General features: G+C 47.9%; 1 protein-coding gene across 2 annotated transcripts in view; it reads left to right on the forward strand.

Annotated features, from left to right (window-relative positions):
* The first annotated feature begins 3,515 nt into the window (after positions 1 to 3,515).
* THOC1 (THO complex subunit 1) overlaps positions 3,516 to 15,991 on the forward strand; it is a 28,037-nt gene continuing 15,561 nt past the window's right edge. Inside the window, exons 1-12 of one of the 2 annotated variants that reach the window (XM_064170572.1) lie at positions 3,516 to 3,638; positions 4,370 to 4,443; positions 4,546 to 4,606; positions 5,082 to 5,148; positions 6,178 to 6,296; positions 7,705 to 7,753; positions 8,244 to 8,339; positions 8,614 to 8,696; positions 9,185 to 9,258; positions 9,981 to 10,089; positions 11,355 to 11,486; positions 12,450 to 12,550. In XM_064170572.1, coding sequence (XP_064026642.1) covers positions 3,591 to 3,638; positions 4,370 to 4,443; positions 4,546 to 4,606; positions 5,082 to 5,148; positions 6,178 to 6,296; positions 7,705 to 7,753; positions 8,244 to 8,339; positions 8,614 to 8,696; positions 9,185 to 9,258; positions 9,981 to 10,089; positions 11,355 to 11,486; positions 12,450 to 12,550 — 1,013 coding nt within the window. In that variant the 5' untranslated portion in view covers positions 3,516 to 3,590. The remainder of the gene's footprint in view (positions 3,639 to 4,369; positions 4,444 to 4,545; positions 4,607 to 5,081; positions 5,149 to 6,177; positions 6,297 to 7,704; positions 7,754 to 8,243; positions 8,340 to 8,613; positions 8,697 to 9,184; positions 9,259 to 9,980; positions 10,090 to 11,354; positions 11,487 to 12,449; positions 12,551 to 15,991) is intronic. The other variant, XM_064170574.1, reaches the window with a different exon arrangement.

Here is a 15,991-nt window from a genome sequence, read left to right on the forward strand (position 1 = left end):
TTTAGAGGAGCGAAAGACCTGGCGTTAGCTTCCCTGCATTTGAATCTGGGCAGGCTCAGCCTCCCCTGACAGCAAAAGTAGGAAGGGGTGCAGGAAAACGAAGACATCTTCCACAGTGCTCAGCAATGTTCTGCACATGTTTCCCACATGCTCTGCAGAGGTGTCACCATGCTGCTGTAATCTAAAAAGGGAAAAACACATCATCTAGGGTAGGATTCATCCAAAGTAGGGACTTCAGCGCTCTGAGTCAGAGCATTGTGGTGAATGCAGAGAAACAGATGTTGGCAGGGTCATATTCCTCCTCTGTCTTATCCCAGATGCTTTAAGCTCATGCCTGAGAGATGAATCTAAGCCTCTCTCCTCCATGAAGTACAAAGAACAAGCTCAGCAGAGACATCACTGGGGCAGAGCTGAACCACACCATTACAGTTTGCAGATGCAATTCAGGTCTCAAGTGCCAATTTAGCACAGAATCATACAACACTTTGGGTTGGAAGTGGCCATAAAACTCATCCAGTTCCAACCCCCGGCCATGGGCAGGGACACCTCCCACCAGCCCAGCATGCTCAAGGCCTCATCCAACCTGGCCTTGACACCTACAGGGAGGGGACATCCACAGCCTCCCTGGGCAATCTGTGCCAGTGTCTCACCACCCTCACTGCAAAGAGTTCCTTTCTCATCTCCAGTCTAAGTTTGCCCTTCTCAGGCTTAAATCCATTCTCACCCTACCACAAACCCTTGTAAAAAGAGCATTTATCTGTGGGAGGACATCAGCTGCTGTGTGGCCTTCAGCTGCTACTCCAGAAGGATGCTTGTATCATGGCTCCCACTCTTATCAGTCAGCCTCCAGTACCCTGAGATGTTTAACATGGCACTGGGCACCTTTCTTTAGGTAGCTGCTTTTCTAACTGCAAAGTAGAACAGGCTGAGATTTAAAAAGCTATTTTCAATATGAAAATTACAGACTAATTGTCAGGAAGGCAGGGAAGTAATGTGGCTGAGTCAGGAATTATGAAAATAGAACTATTTTATTTTCCTGCCCCCAAACTATATACAGAACTAGTTTAGCTTTATTTACAGATTCAGTTCAATCAGGAATTCTTCACAGGATGTTATGGACAAATTCAGAGATGTAGGAAGTCAGGAAATGGGAAGGGTTAAGCTACAAACGCAGTTTTACCCCACTACCAACCAAGCTGAGCAGAGAGTTAAGGGCACAGCAGGCTTTACTCACAGAGGTGAGACAGGTATTCAGCAGCGATCCCTTGCTGGATTTCTCTGCTCTCGGCTGCCTCCTGATGCTGCAAGCAATATCCAATAGTCTGGATCCAGGCAACAGAAGCCCAAGGCGAGTGGCAAAGCTGTCAAAGCAGAAATGTCTCTGGACATGGCTGCCACAAGACAGGGGTTCGTGGAATCAGCGCTGCCTCTGCAGCAGCAGAGGAGAGGCAAACTGTGTCTGAGTGTAGCCGGGTCCCAGTGCCACCAGCAGCTCTCTCAAAGGACCCCAGGGCTTGCCAAGCTTGCAAGTTTGCACAGAGTGGTGCAGTGGAAGTGGAGAGAACCACCCGGAAGCAGGGACGGTGTAAAACCGAGAGTCGTGTAAGTAGGTAGGAGCCATCCAGACGTGGGGATGGTCCAAACAAGAATTCTGTCACAGCAGGAGCCTGTCCTGCTGGGAGCTCTGTCAAGGCAGGGACCCCTTCAAGGCAAGAACCCTTTCAAGGTGGGAATCTTGTGCCTTTTCCCTTGCTCTATGTATGCTTTTCCAGACAAAGTGTCCATTTGCCATCCTACCCTGGGCAGGAAAACCCAGGCAAGCACCAGCCCAAATGCAGCAGGCTGCCACGCGGTCAGCACAGCGTGGGAAGGCTGCCACGTGGTCAGCACAGTGCGGGAAGGCTGCCACGCTGCCAGCACAGCGCGGGAAGGCTGCCACGCGGTCAGCACAGCGCAGGAAGGCTGCCACGCTGTCAGCACAGCGCGGGAAGGCTGCCACGCGGTCAGCACAGAGCGGGAGGGCTGCCACGCGGTCAGCACAGTGCGGGAGGGCTGCCATGCGGTCAGCACAGTGCGGGAAGGCTGCCACGCGGTCAGCACAGTGCGGGAGGGCTGCCATGCGGTCAGCACAGCGCGGGAAGGCTGCCACGCGGTCAGCACAGAGCGGGAAGGCTGCCACGCAGTCAGCACAGAGCGGGAAGGCTGCCATGCAGTCAGCACAGTGCGGGAGGGCTGCCACGCGGTCAGCACAGCGCGAAAGGCTGCCACGCTGCCAGCACAGCGCGAAAGGCTGCCACGCTGCCAGCACAGCGCGGGAAGGCTGCCACGCGGTCAGCACAGCATGGGAAGGCTGCCACGCGGTCAGCACAGAGCGGGAAGGCTGCCACGCGGTCAGCACAGAGCGGGAGGGCTGCCACGCGGTCAGCACAGCGCGAAAGGCTGCCACGCGGTCAGCACAGCGCGAAAGGCTGCCACGCTGCCAGCACAGCGCAAAAGGCTGCCACGCGGTCAGCACAGCGCGAAAGGCTGCCACGCTGCCAGCACAGCGCGAAAGGCTGCCACGCTGCCAGCACAGCGCGGGAAGGCTGCCACGCGGTCAGCACAGTGCGGGAGGGCTGCCACGCGGTCAGCACAGTGCGGGAGGGCTGCCACGCTGTCAGCACAGTGCGGGAGGGTGCCTTCTTTTCCTCTCCATTCAGACCCTCGGGGCAGGAGGAGAAGAGAGGAATTTGGAGTACTCTGGAACACTAATTTGTGATGAACTTCTGTGGGGGAAAAAGGGAAATAAATCAGACAGTGCTTTTCCTTGCTTTAAAAAAAGTGTATGGCAAGGAGGAGGAGACAGCGTTGGGTGCTCTTTTTTTACAAGCCCAAAATGGAACAACAGCAGAATTTTTCAGATTTAAATTCATCATAACATTGTGCTTGATTTTCTCCATTCAAGAAAAAGAAATACAGAAGTATTTCCAGCCAAATGTCGCTTTCCATGATCACAGAATCACAGAAGCACAGTTGAAAGGGAGCTTTATAGGACATCTAGACCAGCGTCCCCTGAGGTGAGCAGGGACAGCTCAGGCAGAGCAGGCTGCTCAGAGCCACGTCCAGCCCGGCCCGGAAGGGATGCAGGATGTGGCATCTCCCACCTCTCTGGGCAACACGCTGTTGGGTTTTGCCACCACCAGCGTTAAAAGTTGCAGCCTCAGAAGGCAGGGTAGGCAGGGTAGGCCGGGAGGCAATTCACCTGCAGCAGCGACCTGCTCCCATCCCCTCCTCCTTCTGCCTGGTGGTGCAGTCCCCATCCCTGGAGGTGTTCAAGAGAACCTACACCGGTTTAACGTGGTGTAGGGCTGACGCTTGGAATCGATGACCTCGGAGGGCTTTTCCAGCCGAAGCAATACTCTGCCGCTGCGCTCCGCCGGCTCCCTTTTCCCCGCGGTTAGCACGGCGCAGGCGCCTGGCCTCGCCCGGGAGGCGGAGCGGGCGGAGCAGCGCCGGGCCCGGCGGCCGCTCGCTCCCCGGGGCATCCGCGGTGCTGCTGGGAGCGTCGGGCGTCATCGGCTGGCGCCGCAGCACCTTCCTGCGCTGCAGCCATGTCGCCGCCGCTCTTCAGCCTGCCCGAGGCGCGGCTCCGCTTCACGGTGAGCCGGGGCGGGAGCGGAGGCTGCTGTCCGTCGCTGCCGCTTGCAGGGGAAGCTGGCGGGCCCCTCTCCTCCCGCCGGAGCGGCCAGGCCGCAGCACGCCGCCTCGGCCCAGCCCCGGCCCTGCAGGCCCGGCCGGGGCTACCGCTGGGGAAGGGGCCCGAGCTCATCCGTGGCCAAAGCCCGGCGCAGCCGGGAGGAGTTTCGGGCCGGGGCTCCAGAGCGGCACTGTCTAGCTCGCCAGGGGAAGATATGGTCCTTAGTTAAAAATGCAAAATAAATTGAAGTTAAATTGCGTTTTGGCGGAACGCCCACGGCAGGGCGCCCGTCCCTTGTGCGCTCTCCGCCTCTGATGAGCTGTGCTTTTACAGTGCCGCTTGGATGAGATCTTGCTAGCAGCATTCACGTCCCAGAGCACCATCACTTACCTGGCAGGCAGGTGAAGTTCTGTGTGTGGGGCTTGAGAGCACCATATCCCTCTGGGGTGCACTGGGAAATACGTTTTCCACCCTGCTGTTAGCATAGGTTTGGGGTGTGATGCTCACATGCCTGATGTGCTGGGCACTTATTTCCTGAATTGGTACAAAGTTCTCTTAATTTAAAAAGCAAGATTTACCACCTGTTGTGTGGCAGATGGATTCCTTACTGTTTCCGTCCACGGTCAGGCGAAGGGGGGAGGGCATCCTTCTGCTTCTGGGCTGCGGTTTTGACCTCTCTTTATGTTATTGTAGACATCCACCAGAGATGCTCTGACTCATAAAAGCATCAAGCCATTGCTGAATGCATTTAACCAGATTCCTGGGAGGTAAGTAAAAGTCGTTTGATTTCCAAGGGTGCCTCTCTAGATAATTTTTGGTAGTGTCCCTAATAGTTGTTATTAACTGATGTGGAATGTTTGCATTTGCAGTGAAAATGAAAAGAAGTGCACCTTGGATCAAGCTTTTAGAGTTGTTTTGGAAGAAGAAATAGTAAGTACTTTAAAGCTACAGCTTGTCTCTTCATGAAGCCCAAGTTTCTAGTTACAGGTTAACTGATTCAGCAGCAATTTACTTTAGTATAGGAAATCCTGTTTACTAAAAACACAAATTATACAGCAGTTATCTATGTAAGATTGACTATAGGTAAGTAGTCAGCTGAAAGAAACGGTTAATCAAGGAACATTTTGTTGGTACTGAATGTGGGATATTAGTTTTCAGAGGTACATAACTGTGCACAGTATACATTGCAGAGTCTTCAATAGCTGAGGCAGTCAAGAAACGTTGCTCACTCAGGAAGACCTTCTCTTAGTTCTTTGGCAGGTCTGGTTTAATAGGTCGCTTGAAGTCCTGAAAAATTGAATGTCAGTATTTGTTTTAAATATGTCTGCTTGGAAACAAGAATTTCCATGTTGCTAGGTATGTTTAGGTCAGAACAGAGACGATTAACACTCTTCTGTTTGCTTAGATAAACAAAGCTCCGTGCGAAAATCTCCTGGCAATTATTTCTCTGGCAATTACTGGAGTCACAGAAGGTGAGCATCTTTCTCTTGAATCTGTTGGCAGAATTTTTAACTTGTGAGTTTTGTAAGCCCTCTGCAGTGGTTAGCTTTGGCAGTGTGTGGCCCTTATGTGGCCCCTGTGTTTCGGAACAGACATGAAGTATAGTGGAGTTAAATTCCGTTGTACAGGGCATTTGTGTTGGAGTCTCTTTATTTTTAGTAAAGGAAGATGCATGGGGTTTGTTGCACCACAGTTAGCATTTTCTCACTGTGTCTACCACTGTAAAGTGCTTAGAAGTTTCCCGTCATAATTTCATACCCAAGAACTCTGAGTCAGAGCAATTAAATGACTTGAGGGTATCTCTGTCAGCTGCTGGCAGAGCCAGAAACAGCTACTCCTGAGCAGCAGTGGCTTCCACTGCTGCCTAGCAGCATGTGCCTGGTTTTTACAGGCATCCACTTTTTCTGCATCTGTCTTTGTGTCAGAAGTCAGTCTGCTGATCTCTGCTGAGGAGGCTTTCACACTCTTCCCTTTTCTCTTATGTTCACATTCCACATCCAGTAGTTGTTTGGTTTATGCTGCATAGCTCAGCTACCAGTGCACTTTATGAACTGCCTAGTAAGAGCTGTGAGTGTGAAGAATGCAGGCACTGTCGTACCACAGAGCATGGGGAGGCAGACTTGGAAAATTGCTGGAGCGGTGTGTTGTTTGAGGAAGAGACTTAAACTTCCTGGGGGTGTGTGGTGGTGCTAACTGGATTTACAATTGAGAGAGTTCATCCGCAGTCCACCAAGGGATGTGACATCCCTTGAGGTTATTAGAACAGTGATCCTTTGTTCTTTACTTTGTAGTAGTGCAAAGCTCTTGTAAAACTCACTTGCATGAATGTGCATATAGATGTAGCTTTAATGAAAGCTGACCTTAGCCCAAGCTTTTCTTAGGATTGGTAGGCTCCAGGAGAACTTGTTTTCTTTCTTCAGCATCATCTCCCTTAGCTGCCACGCATCTTCATTGCATTTCAGTTCAAATCTGCTGGATAAAATATTCTGTGTTCCTCACAGGCATCTGCACTGCATCAACCCCTTTTGTGCTTCTGGGAGATGTTCTGGATTGCCTGCCCTTGGATCAGTGTGACAAAATTTTCACTTTCGTGGAGAAAAATGTTGCTACCTGGAAATCAGTAGGTATTGATAGAGTGGAGCTAAAGATTCTGTGCCATCAACTATCTTTGTTTCTATGTTAAGATAGTAGCATTAAGCGCATGTTGGTTTGAGGTTTAAAAATACGTAGGCAGCAGAGGTCAGAAAAGGAAATCACAGCTTGATTGTTTTATTTCTGATTCCTTCCTCTGCAATGTACAGTGTTTGTCACTTCAGAAACCAGAAGCTTAACTTTTGATGTGCAGTTTGTACGGGTGGCCTCTCTTGGCTTGTTTGGCTTCTTCTCAGAGCTGCAGGAGATTCTTCCATCTCTGCTTGTCAGGGAAGGAAGTCTTCTTGGTCACTTTCTGAATGAGCTTTCCATTACAGGACTGTGGTAGTGACAGATTCGTTACCCAAAGTATTCCGTGTGAGAACAAGGGAAAACTGTCACTGTGAGGGTGCTGAAGGCCTGGAGCAGGCTGCTCAGAGATGTTGTGGAGTCTCCTCTTGAGACATTCAAAAACCACTCAGATGTGTGACTTGCCCTAGGTGATCCTGCTGTGGCAGGGGGATTGGACTGGAGGATTTTTGAGGTCACTTCCAACCTCTACCATTCTGTGACTCTCTCAGTCCTGCGTGGATGGTCTGCGTTATGCAGCTGCTCTGAGGGGTTTGTGCTTCTGCTGTGCCATGGGACTGCAGCAGAAGAGCTGCTATGACAGGCTGCTGAGCCTCATGTGTTGCAGGGGCTATTAGTTCAGGAGGGAATTCAGGGTCTTGGGCAGAAATACTGACCTGCCAGCATTTTATTGCAAGGTGATAAGAAATGTTGAATCTCAGTATCCTTGGTGTGCTCCTTGGTGTTAGTACCAGGAGCATGTATGTCAGCTGCTCTCTAGGTGACACCTGAAAAGCATTCCAGTTCTTCTCTTCCTTGCCTGGATGTCCTAAGGAGAACTGCCTCCCACAGGCATTGTTCAGGCTGTTTGGTTTCAGGAAACTGTCCCCAGGTATATTCACAAACTGTTCTTTAGCATTAATTAAACTATCTTATAAAGTCTTTTCTCCTGCTGCCAACTCACTGAAAACACTGTATTTTTTGTGCATTGCTCTTTGTTTATCTGTATAAATAATGCAGGGGATGATAAAGGCAACTCGAGTCAGAAAAACGACCCCAAAACAATTGGTATGTTCCAAGAAAAAAGATTGCTGCCCTTACAGTTGGTTGTAATGTGGTTTTCTGAATGGAGACCGGATTTAAGCATTGTGATTTGTGCTCTCTGGGAATTTGTGGGTATTGCTTTCTTGTGAAACCTGCCTCTAGTAGTTCAAGGGAAGACTCAGAGTTAGCAGAAGTGGCTCATTCCTATTAATTGTGAAGGGATTAAACTTTGCTCAGGAGGATTTTGTGGTCTCTCGCTCAGCTAAATCTCTGTTCTGTTTCAGAACACCTTTTACTCTGCAGGGAAGAATTACTTGCTGCGAATGTGCAATGGTGAGTTGTAGCTCTCGGGGTGGGGGTGTGGAGAACTAAAGAACTCCTTACCTCAGCAAGTGAAAGTGAGTTTAGCAATTTGATTTGCATTCAGATGTGTTCCCTGAGGAATAAAGGCAGATCACTTCACTTACCCAGATGCTCAGGATTAGTGTAAAAATCATTCTGCCCATAGGGAGATCTCTTCATTGATGGAAATGGCTATAGGTGAACATCCTGGACCGCAGAAAGGCCCATAGCAGAGGCTGTACTTGAGTGAAATTCACATGAATTTACTTTTTATTGCTCTTGAAGGTGTTAGGAGAACTAGTAGAATGCTTTTGAAAAACAACTAGGGCTGATCTGAGGAAGTTCTTGCTGTTTACATTTACAAACTTTGCTTCCTTTCCTTGGCTGTGTAGATCATGTCATTGGCAGGTCTTGAATTGTAGTACATGAGAAATGGCAAGAGGGGTAAACACTAACGTGCTTTACTTCTTGCAATGTTTAGATCTGCTGAGAAGATTGTCTAAGTCACAAAACACAGTCTTCTGTGGAAGAATTCAGCTCTTCTTGGCTAGGTTGTTTCCACTTTCGGAAAAGTCAGGTGAGATCTTGTGTGCTTCATCACATTTCACATCTAACAAAGACTAAATCTGCTGCACCTCTCCACTGCATGGTAATTGCAGACCACCCAGTTGGAGAAAAGCTCTTTGCAGTTGTGTTAGTTCTTGTCTCTGTCCTTGATATTTTAAGTGGCTTTGATTTGTTGTGATTCCAAACCCAAGTTCTGAATGCTGTTTGTGAGAGCTGACTACAGCATCTCTTAACTGCCTGGATGCACTTCACAGCTTTTAAGACTCACCCCTTGTTTTTCACAGGCCTTAACTTACAGAGCCAGTTCAACCTGGAAAACGTCACTGTGTTCAACACCAACGAACATGAGAGCACTTTAGGACAGAAGGTGAAAACTCCTATGTTGTTCTGCAGTAAATGTGTAAGGCAGTTTGCACAGCAGTGTGCTGCTATGCTTAGTATCCAGAGCTGTGTGCTCATAATTCAATTGTCCTTCCAAGCCGAGCTGCTGATTCTGGAACTAGGCAGCTTGCCTGGAATATGAAACTCTACAGAGTTGGAGGGATGCAAAGTTGATTTGATTGCAAGGGCTGAACAGTGTCACTTCTACACTAAGGTTTTCCCCACAGTCCAGAGGATGGAGCTGTCCCTTCAGCTTATTCCAAGGAAAGTCAGGCTACCCTTGCACCGTGTAGGAGGGGTTAGCACAGGAATTCAGTGCACAATTTGCTGGAAGAATACTTCCAAGACCTGAATTACCAGCTTAACCTTCCTGATGTAAAGCCTAACAGAATCTTTAAAATAAAGAACACTCTGGAAGTTGAATGCAAATCACAGTGGCAATTGTGGCAGTTTTAAATTATTTTTTCCCATTAGCATGCTGAGGAGAGAGAAGAAGGAATGGATGTAGAAGAAGGTGAAATGGGAGATGATGAAGCACCAACAAGTTGGTAAGCTTAAAGCAATTTTAAAGTTGGAATAAAACTTGATCAAGTGAAAACAGAAAGCAGTTTGGAAAGTTGCCTCACTTTTGTCCTCTGAATTCCACTGATCTGCTGCTCAGTAAAGATCAGATACAGCCTAGCAGTGTCTTGGTCTGTTTGAGCTGCCTGGAAGAGAAAGAAACCCGCAGACCATTTGGAGTAGCTGCAGGCTCTGGCTCAGAAGGGTGCAGAAGCTGTAGGCCCTTGATCAGAGCCACTGCTGTGCTCTGCAGTCACCTTGACAAAAGTTGTTCTTCCAAGACATGTCCAAGGATCCTGAGTACTTGATGTCTGTGCTTTGTGGAGAAGAAGCTGTGCTCCTCTTCATTCCTTGAGTGGTGAAAAGCTCCTAAGATCTCTTTTTTCTTACTGTTTTTGCTTTGATGATGAGAAAGTCACAACAGACTGGGGTTGTGGACCTCTTAGGACCAAACTGAAGGACAGCTTGCTCTATGAGGGTCACTGTTGGCTCCTTGGCTTACAAGATGAGTGGTGGTTGCCGGGGCTGCACAGTCCCAGGTGGACTCCATTTTAGTGTAGGGAGTGGTTTGAGCTTTGTTTCTTGATTTGCTGTTTTGTTTGTTTCTTGGTTTGGGTTGGGTTTTGCTTGTTTCTCCAGTTGCTGTTTTATTTGTTTCTTGGTTTGGTTTGATCTGTCTATTGAGTTGCTGTTTTGGATTTTCCCTCAGCTCCATTCCCATTGACTATAACCTGTATAGAAAATTCTGGTCCCTTCAAGACTATTTCAGAAATCCTGTGCAGTGCTATGAGAAGGTGTCATGGAAAACTTTTCTCAAGGTAATCAGAGTTCATGCTTCAACTATTGAAAAAAATCACCGTTTGCATGGGTAGGAGAATGGCTGCGTGAGTGTAGAACAGGTAAACTCTAATGGCAAAGAAAAATCTTAGAGCAGGAGGAAATTCATTTTACTGTCTCTTGAACTTTACTGTCACATCTGGCAGTGAATAGGGTGTTGAGATGTGCAGTAAATCCCCTCATAAAACTTGTGCAGGTCAGGAACAGAAAGGCTTCAGATGTTGCAAGAGTGTCAGAAGTACCTTTCTTTTTATTTTGCTTTATCAGGTGCAAAACCCAGAACTTAGAAGCACAGAATCATTCAGGCTGAGAAAGACCCTTGGGGCTATGAAGTCGAACCATTAACCCTACTCTGCAAAGTTCACCCCTAAACCGTATCTCCAAGCACCACATCTAAACAACCTCATGGGCAGCCTGTGTCAGTGTCTGACCACTCTGAAATAAGTTTTCCTAATGTCCAATCTAAACTGCCCTGCTGCAGCTTGAGGCCGTTCACTCTTGTTCTATTGCTGGTTGCCTGTGACAGGAGACCAGCACCAGCCTCTCCACAACTTCCTTTCAGGTGGTTATCTTAATCCCACTGTGATCCTAAGGATGAGAGGTTTCTAAAGAAGCAAATCTCATTGTAGACCAATGAGTTGAGCATCCCCTTCAGCGTCTTATTTGCTGTAGTGTGAATTTGCCACTTAGTGTTCGTTTAATAGCAAGGGTTCTAAGGGGGGGTGGTTAATTGTCACTTTCTGATTTCTGGTAGTAAGAGGTCACCTTTGCTCAGCCATTCTAGTAGAAATCCAGTTATGAGGTCCCACAGCTGTCAGAAAAACAAAAAAATGGCCAAAGGAAGCTGAGCAATGCCAGGCCGCAGATGACATTTTGGAGCTTTTCTTCCTTGCAGCTTTAAGGCCCTGAACTGATTTCAAGAGCAGCACTGCAGATTGAACTCTGGCTTATGTGCCTGCTTTTGTGTGTATTATGAACTAAACCTGAGTTGGACAGAGCCTTTGTCTTCCTAAGTTCCAAACAATAAAGCAGCTGTTCCCTGCTGCCATCCAAGGGCATGGTTTGAACACTTCCAGTGGTGAGATTCTCTGGGCTGGTAAACACTGGTGGTGTTCAGAAGGTGCCGGTGGCAGATGGGTCATTGTGACTGGCTGGTAGCAAGGGACTTGCTTGACACTGAGTCTGGTGCAGCCCTCTAACTGCAAGGGCTTTGTGTTTTCACATGGTGGCCAACTCTGGGCTCCAGTACTCGGAAGAAGTTCTGGCTGTCTTCAAAAGCTACAAGCTGGACGACACTCAGGCATCCCGGAAGAAGCTGGAAGAACTCAAGACAGGAGGAGAACATGTGTACTTTGCAAAGTTCCTCACCAGTGAGAAGGTAGGAGCTTGGTTTTCAGTCACAGACTAGTTGAGGCTGGAAGGATCCTGTGTCTAGTTCAACCTTCCTGCTCAGAGATTTTGGCTAGAGCAGGGTCAGCCCTGTCTGCATCTAGATTTTGAGTGTCTCCACAGATAGAGTCCCCACAGTTTCTCTGGGTGTGCATCGCTCACTGTACTGAGATGGGCTTATTCCATTCTTACCTGGTCTTTTTTTATGCCTCTGTTAACTGCTGATGAGTGGACTTCTGTTTCTGAAGTAAGAGTCTGTGTTGAAACTGGCGCTTAATTACTGTTTGATTTATGTTGTTACATTTAGAAAGGGAAATTAGAATAGTAAATATTTAAAGAACTGTTTTGGGGGAGTTGTGCCTTTAAAATGGCGTTTTCAAAACTTGACTGATGATATTTTGGGTGTGAAAGATCTTGTGAGTTTTTAATTCTGTCCAAAAATACAGCAGTACTGAATTTGATCCTACATCTTCAATTTGGAATAGTATGTAACTTCAGCTTCTAGGTGTAGTAGAGGATGGCAGGACACAAGTCTCAATGCAGCCTGAGTTTTCTCTTCCTGAGACAGGAGCTAGAAAGCAAGCAGAGCATCACTCTGCAGGTGCTGATGAGAACTCACAGGAGAAGGGGACCAAGCTGGTCCTCAGCTACTGAGACATTTGAGTGGTTTTCCAAAATCCTTTTCACTTGAATGTTGTTCAGTCCAGCAGTACGAAACCAGCCAAACAAGCTCCAGGGGCACTCTAACAAGCAGGTCCTTGTTCTTGTGAAAAGTCCTAAGTGCTGCTAGGTGACAGCTCCTTGTGAGGCACTGTCCTGAAAGTACAGGTGACACAGAGCAGAGCTGCAGTGTAAGAGCAGGCTCCATGCAGTTTATCTGAAATCATTTGCTGGCTGTTCACAGTCAGGCACGTTCAGTCTCCTCACTTTGTGGTTCTCTGTTGCTGTGCAGCTGATGGATTTGCAGTTGAGCGACAGTAACTTCCGCCGCCACATCCTGCTGCAGTACCTGATACTCTTCCAGTATCTAAAGGGACAGGTCAAATTTAAAAGGTAATGTGGACATGGTTTGCAGTTTGGGGATGAGGAGCTAAGAGCTTGGAGGTATATCTGACTCCTTTAAAAGAGTTTATGGTTACCTGTTGTTAAGGGTCTTGTGAGACTGCAGAGCCTTGGATTGCGAAATACAGGATGTAGTTCAAGTTGTCTTACCAGAAGGCAGCAGAGGTCTCATTCTTGCTTTTCTCTGCTTCTCTCTGTGTGGGTGTTTGCCCTCCCTTGCAGTAGCCCCAGTGTTCAGTAGATGCAGATATCTGCAGTTTAGTAAACCAGCAATAAAACAATCTGCTCATCTTTGCAGAGAGAGCTTTTTCTGCCAAATGGGTGAATTAAGTGGAATCCTGGAGAAGGAGAGGCCATTGAAGTTTGGTTAAGGGGAGTGCCAACTATGAGAAGGGAGATAGCATCAGGTTTAGGCCAATGCAAGCTACCTGTGTATGTGGCATCATGTTGAATCCATATGGACTCTGGTGGAGAGAGACTGCTTGCAAAGGCCTGCAGTGACAGGACAAAGGGCAGTGGTTTCAGAGTAGAGCAGAGCAGATTTAGATTGGATATTAGGACCAAGTTCTGCACCAGGACAGTGCTGGAACACTGCAGCAGGTTGCCAGGGAGGTTATTTGGGCCCATCCCTGGAGATATTCAAGGTGAGGCTCAACAGGGCTCTGGGCAACCTGATCTAAGTGCAGGATGCCCCTGGTTACTGCAGAGGGAGGAGCTTTTTCAGATTGGATGACCTTTGCTGGCCCCTTCCAGCCCAGACCATTCTATGATGTAGCATTGGTTGCTGATGTGTTTTTACTTAGTGTGCTACAGAATTCTGTCTAACAGAGGAAGAAATAGCGAGTAGACATCACCATTGTTTCCCCTTCACAGCCTGTAATCTAATTCTTCTCACAAAAACATTCTGGCTAGCTTCAAACTAGCACAATCCACCCCTGTCTACTTCACTCAGAGTATTGCTGAGAACTATCTGACATAATCTAAAACAATATTTACACTAATGAATATCGCAAGCTCAGTTCACACTTCATTTCAGCTATCTCAGATGTAGGTGATTCAAAAGCTGAGAAAACAGCAAACAGTTTGTCTCCTCACAGATGAGACAAGAACAGGGACTCCCAGGTGACACTGGGTTCTTGCTCATGTACTGTAGATTCTCTCATAGATTCTTTCATTGGACGCTGATGGTACCTAGAACAGAAAACTCCTAACAGCTTGTGTTATACACTCTGAATTTAATCTCTCTCAGCTAAGGTTAGATTTCTCTATGGCACACACTGGATTTCACCATTCTCCTGCATTACCCAGTAGGTGTGACCAGGACCTTCAGCAGACACCACCCCTCGGACAGGTTTCCCTTCGCCCGAAGGAGAAAATACCCAAACAGCTTTCCCTAACAGATTCTTTTCACCTACAACAGGAACTTTATCACCATCTGCTGTTTGGACCAGGTCTGATTGTGCAGGTCCTGCTCTGTTTACTGAACCTCTACTATTTACCAGCCAGGTAGCTTGTGCTAAATGTTTGTCCCAGTTTTTCAGAGTTCCACCCCCCATGGCTTTTAGGATGGTTTTCAGCAAACTGTTGTAGCGCTCAATCTTCCCTGCAGCTGGAGCACAGTAGGGTATGTGGTAGACCCACTCAATACCATGCTCTTTGGCCCAGTTTTTCACAAGATTGTTCTTGAAATGAGTGCCATTGTCTGACTCGATTCTCTCTGGAGTTCCATGTCTCCACATGATCTGTCTCTCCAAGCCAAGAATGGTGTTGGGTGCAGTAGCATGTGGAAGGGGATAGGTTTCCAGCCATCCAGTGCTGGCCTCTACCATCGTTAGCACATACTGCTTGCCAGAACGAGATTGAGGTAAAGTGATGTAGTCAATCTGCCAGGCTTCACCATACTTGTACTTTGACCATCTCTCACCATACCATAAGGGCTTGATTTGCTTAGTCTGCTTAATAGCAGCACAAACGTCACAGTCATGGATGACTTGGGTGATAGCGTCCATGGACAAGTCAACTGACCTATCGCGAGCCCATCGGTATGCTGCATCTCTGCCTTGATGTCCAGATGAGTCATGGGCCCACCGAGCTAAGAACAGCTCACCTCGGTGTTTCCAATCAAGGTCAATGTCAAGATCAGAGTTGGTATCAACTTGAGCAATCTTAGCAGCTTGGTCTGCCTGCTGGTTGTGTTGGTGTTCCTCAGTTGCTCTGCTCTTGGGCATGTGTGTGTCTATGTGCCACACCTTCACTGGAGTTCTCTCCAGCCGTGCATCAATGTCCTGCCATAGATCAGCACACCAAATAGGCTTTCCTTTCCTCTGCCAACCATGCTTCTTCCAGTCCTTTAGCCAACCCCATAGAGCATTGGCTACCATCCACGAGTCGGTGTAGAGGTAAAGGATAGGCCAATTCTCACATTCAGCCACATCAAGAGCAAGTTGAACAGCTTTTACCTCAGTGAACTGACTGGATTCTCCTTCTCCATCTCTCGCTTCGGTAACTCTCCTAGTAGGACTGCAGACTGCTGACTTCTATCTTCGCTTGTTCCCAACAAGACGACAGGAACCATCTGTGAACAAAGCATAGTTCTTTTCCTGATCAGAGAGATCACCATAGGGAGGAGCTTCCTCAGCATGAGTTATTTTCTCCTCTGGAGGTTTGGTACAGTCTGTGCCTTCCGGCCAGTTGGTGATCACCTCCACCAGACCAGGTCGGTCAAGATTACCCATTCGTGCTCGTTGGGTTATCAAAGCCATCCATTTAGACCAGGTTGCATCTGTGGCATGATGTGGTGATGAACCTTTGCCCTTGAACATCCAGTTTAGAACTGGCAGCCTAGGAGCTAAAAGCAATTGTGACTCAGTTCCAATCACTTCAGAAGCTGCTTTCACTCCTTCATATGCTGCTAGTATTTCTTTCTCTGTTGGGGTGTAATTTGCCTCTGAACCTCTGTAGCTGTGACCCCAGAAACCAAGTGGACGACCACGTGTCTCATTTGGAGCTCTCTGCCAAAGGCTCCAAGTTGGACATTGTCACTGGCAGCCGTGTACAGAATGTTCTTAATGTCCGGACCAGATCTCACAGGTCCCAAGCCCACTGCATGGACTACTTCTCGCTTGATCTGATCAAAGGCTGATTGTTGTTCAGGTCCCCACTCGAAATTGTTTCTCTTACGAGTCACATCATGCAGAGGTTTGACAATCTGACTGAATCCAGGAATGTGCAGTCTTCAAAATCCCACTGCACCCAAGCAACAAAGTCACGGTTAGTTCTGTACTGCCTGTAGTGCACAGTTTGAGTAGCAATTGGCACTTCCAGATCCTCTATGTCATCTGGAAGTTCAGGTCTAATGGACAATTTCAATTCACATTCCTCAGTCTCTACAGATGCTATTCCAAAAGCCCATTTGTGACCCTTAGGATCTTT

Source organism: Pogoniulus pusillus, chromosome 34 (assembly GCF_015220805.1).
Source record: "Pogoniulus pusillus isolate bPogPus1 chromosome 34, bPogPus1.pri, whole genome shotgun sequence".
NCBI lineage: Eukaryota > Metazoa > Chordata > Aves > Piciformes > Lybiidae > Pogoniulus > Pogoniulus pusillus.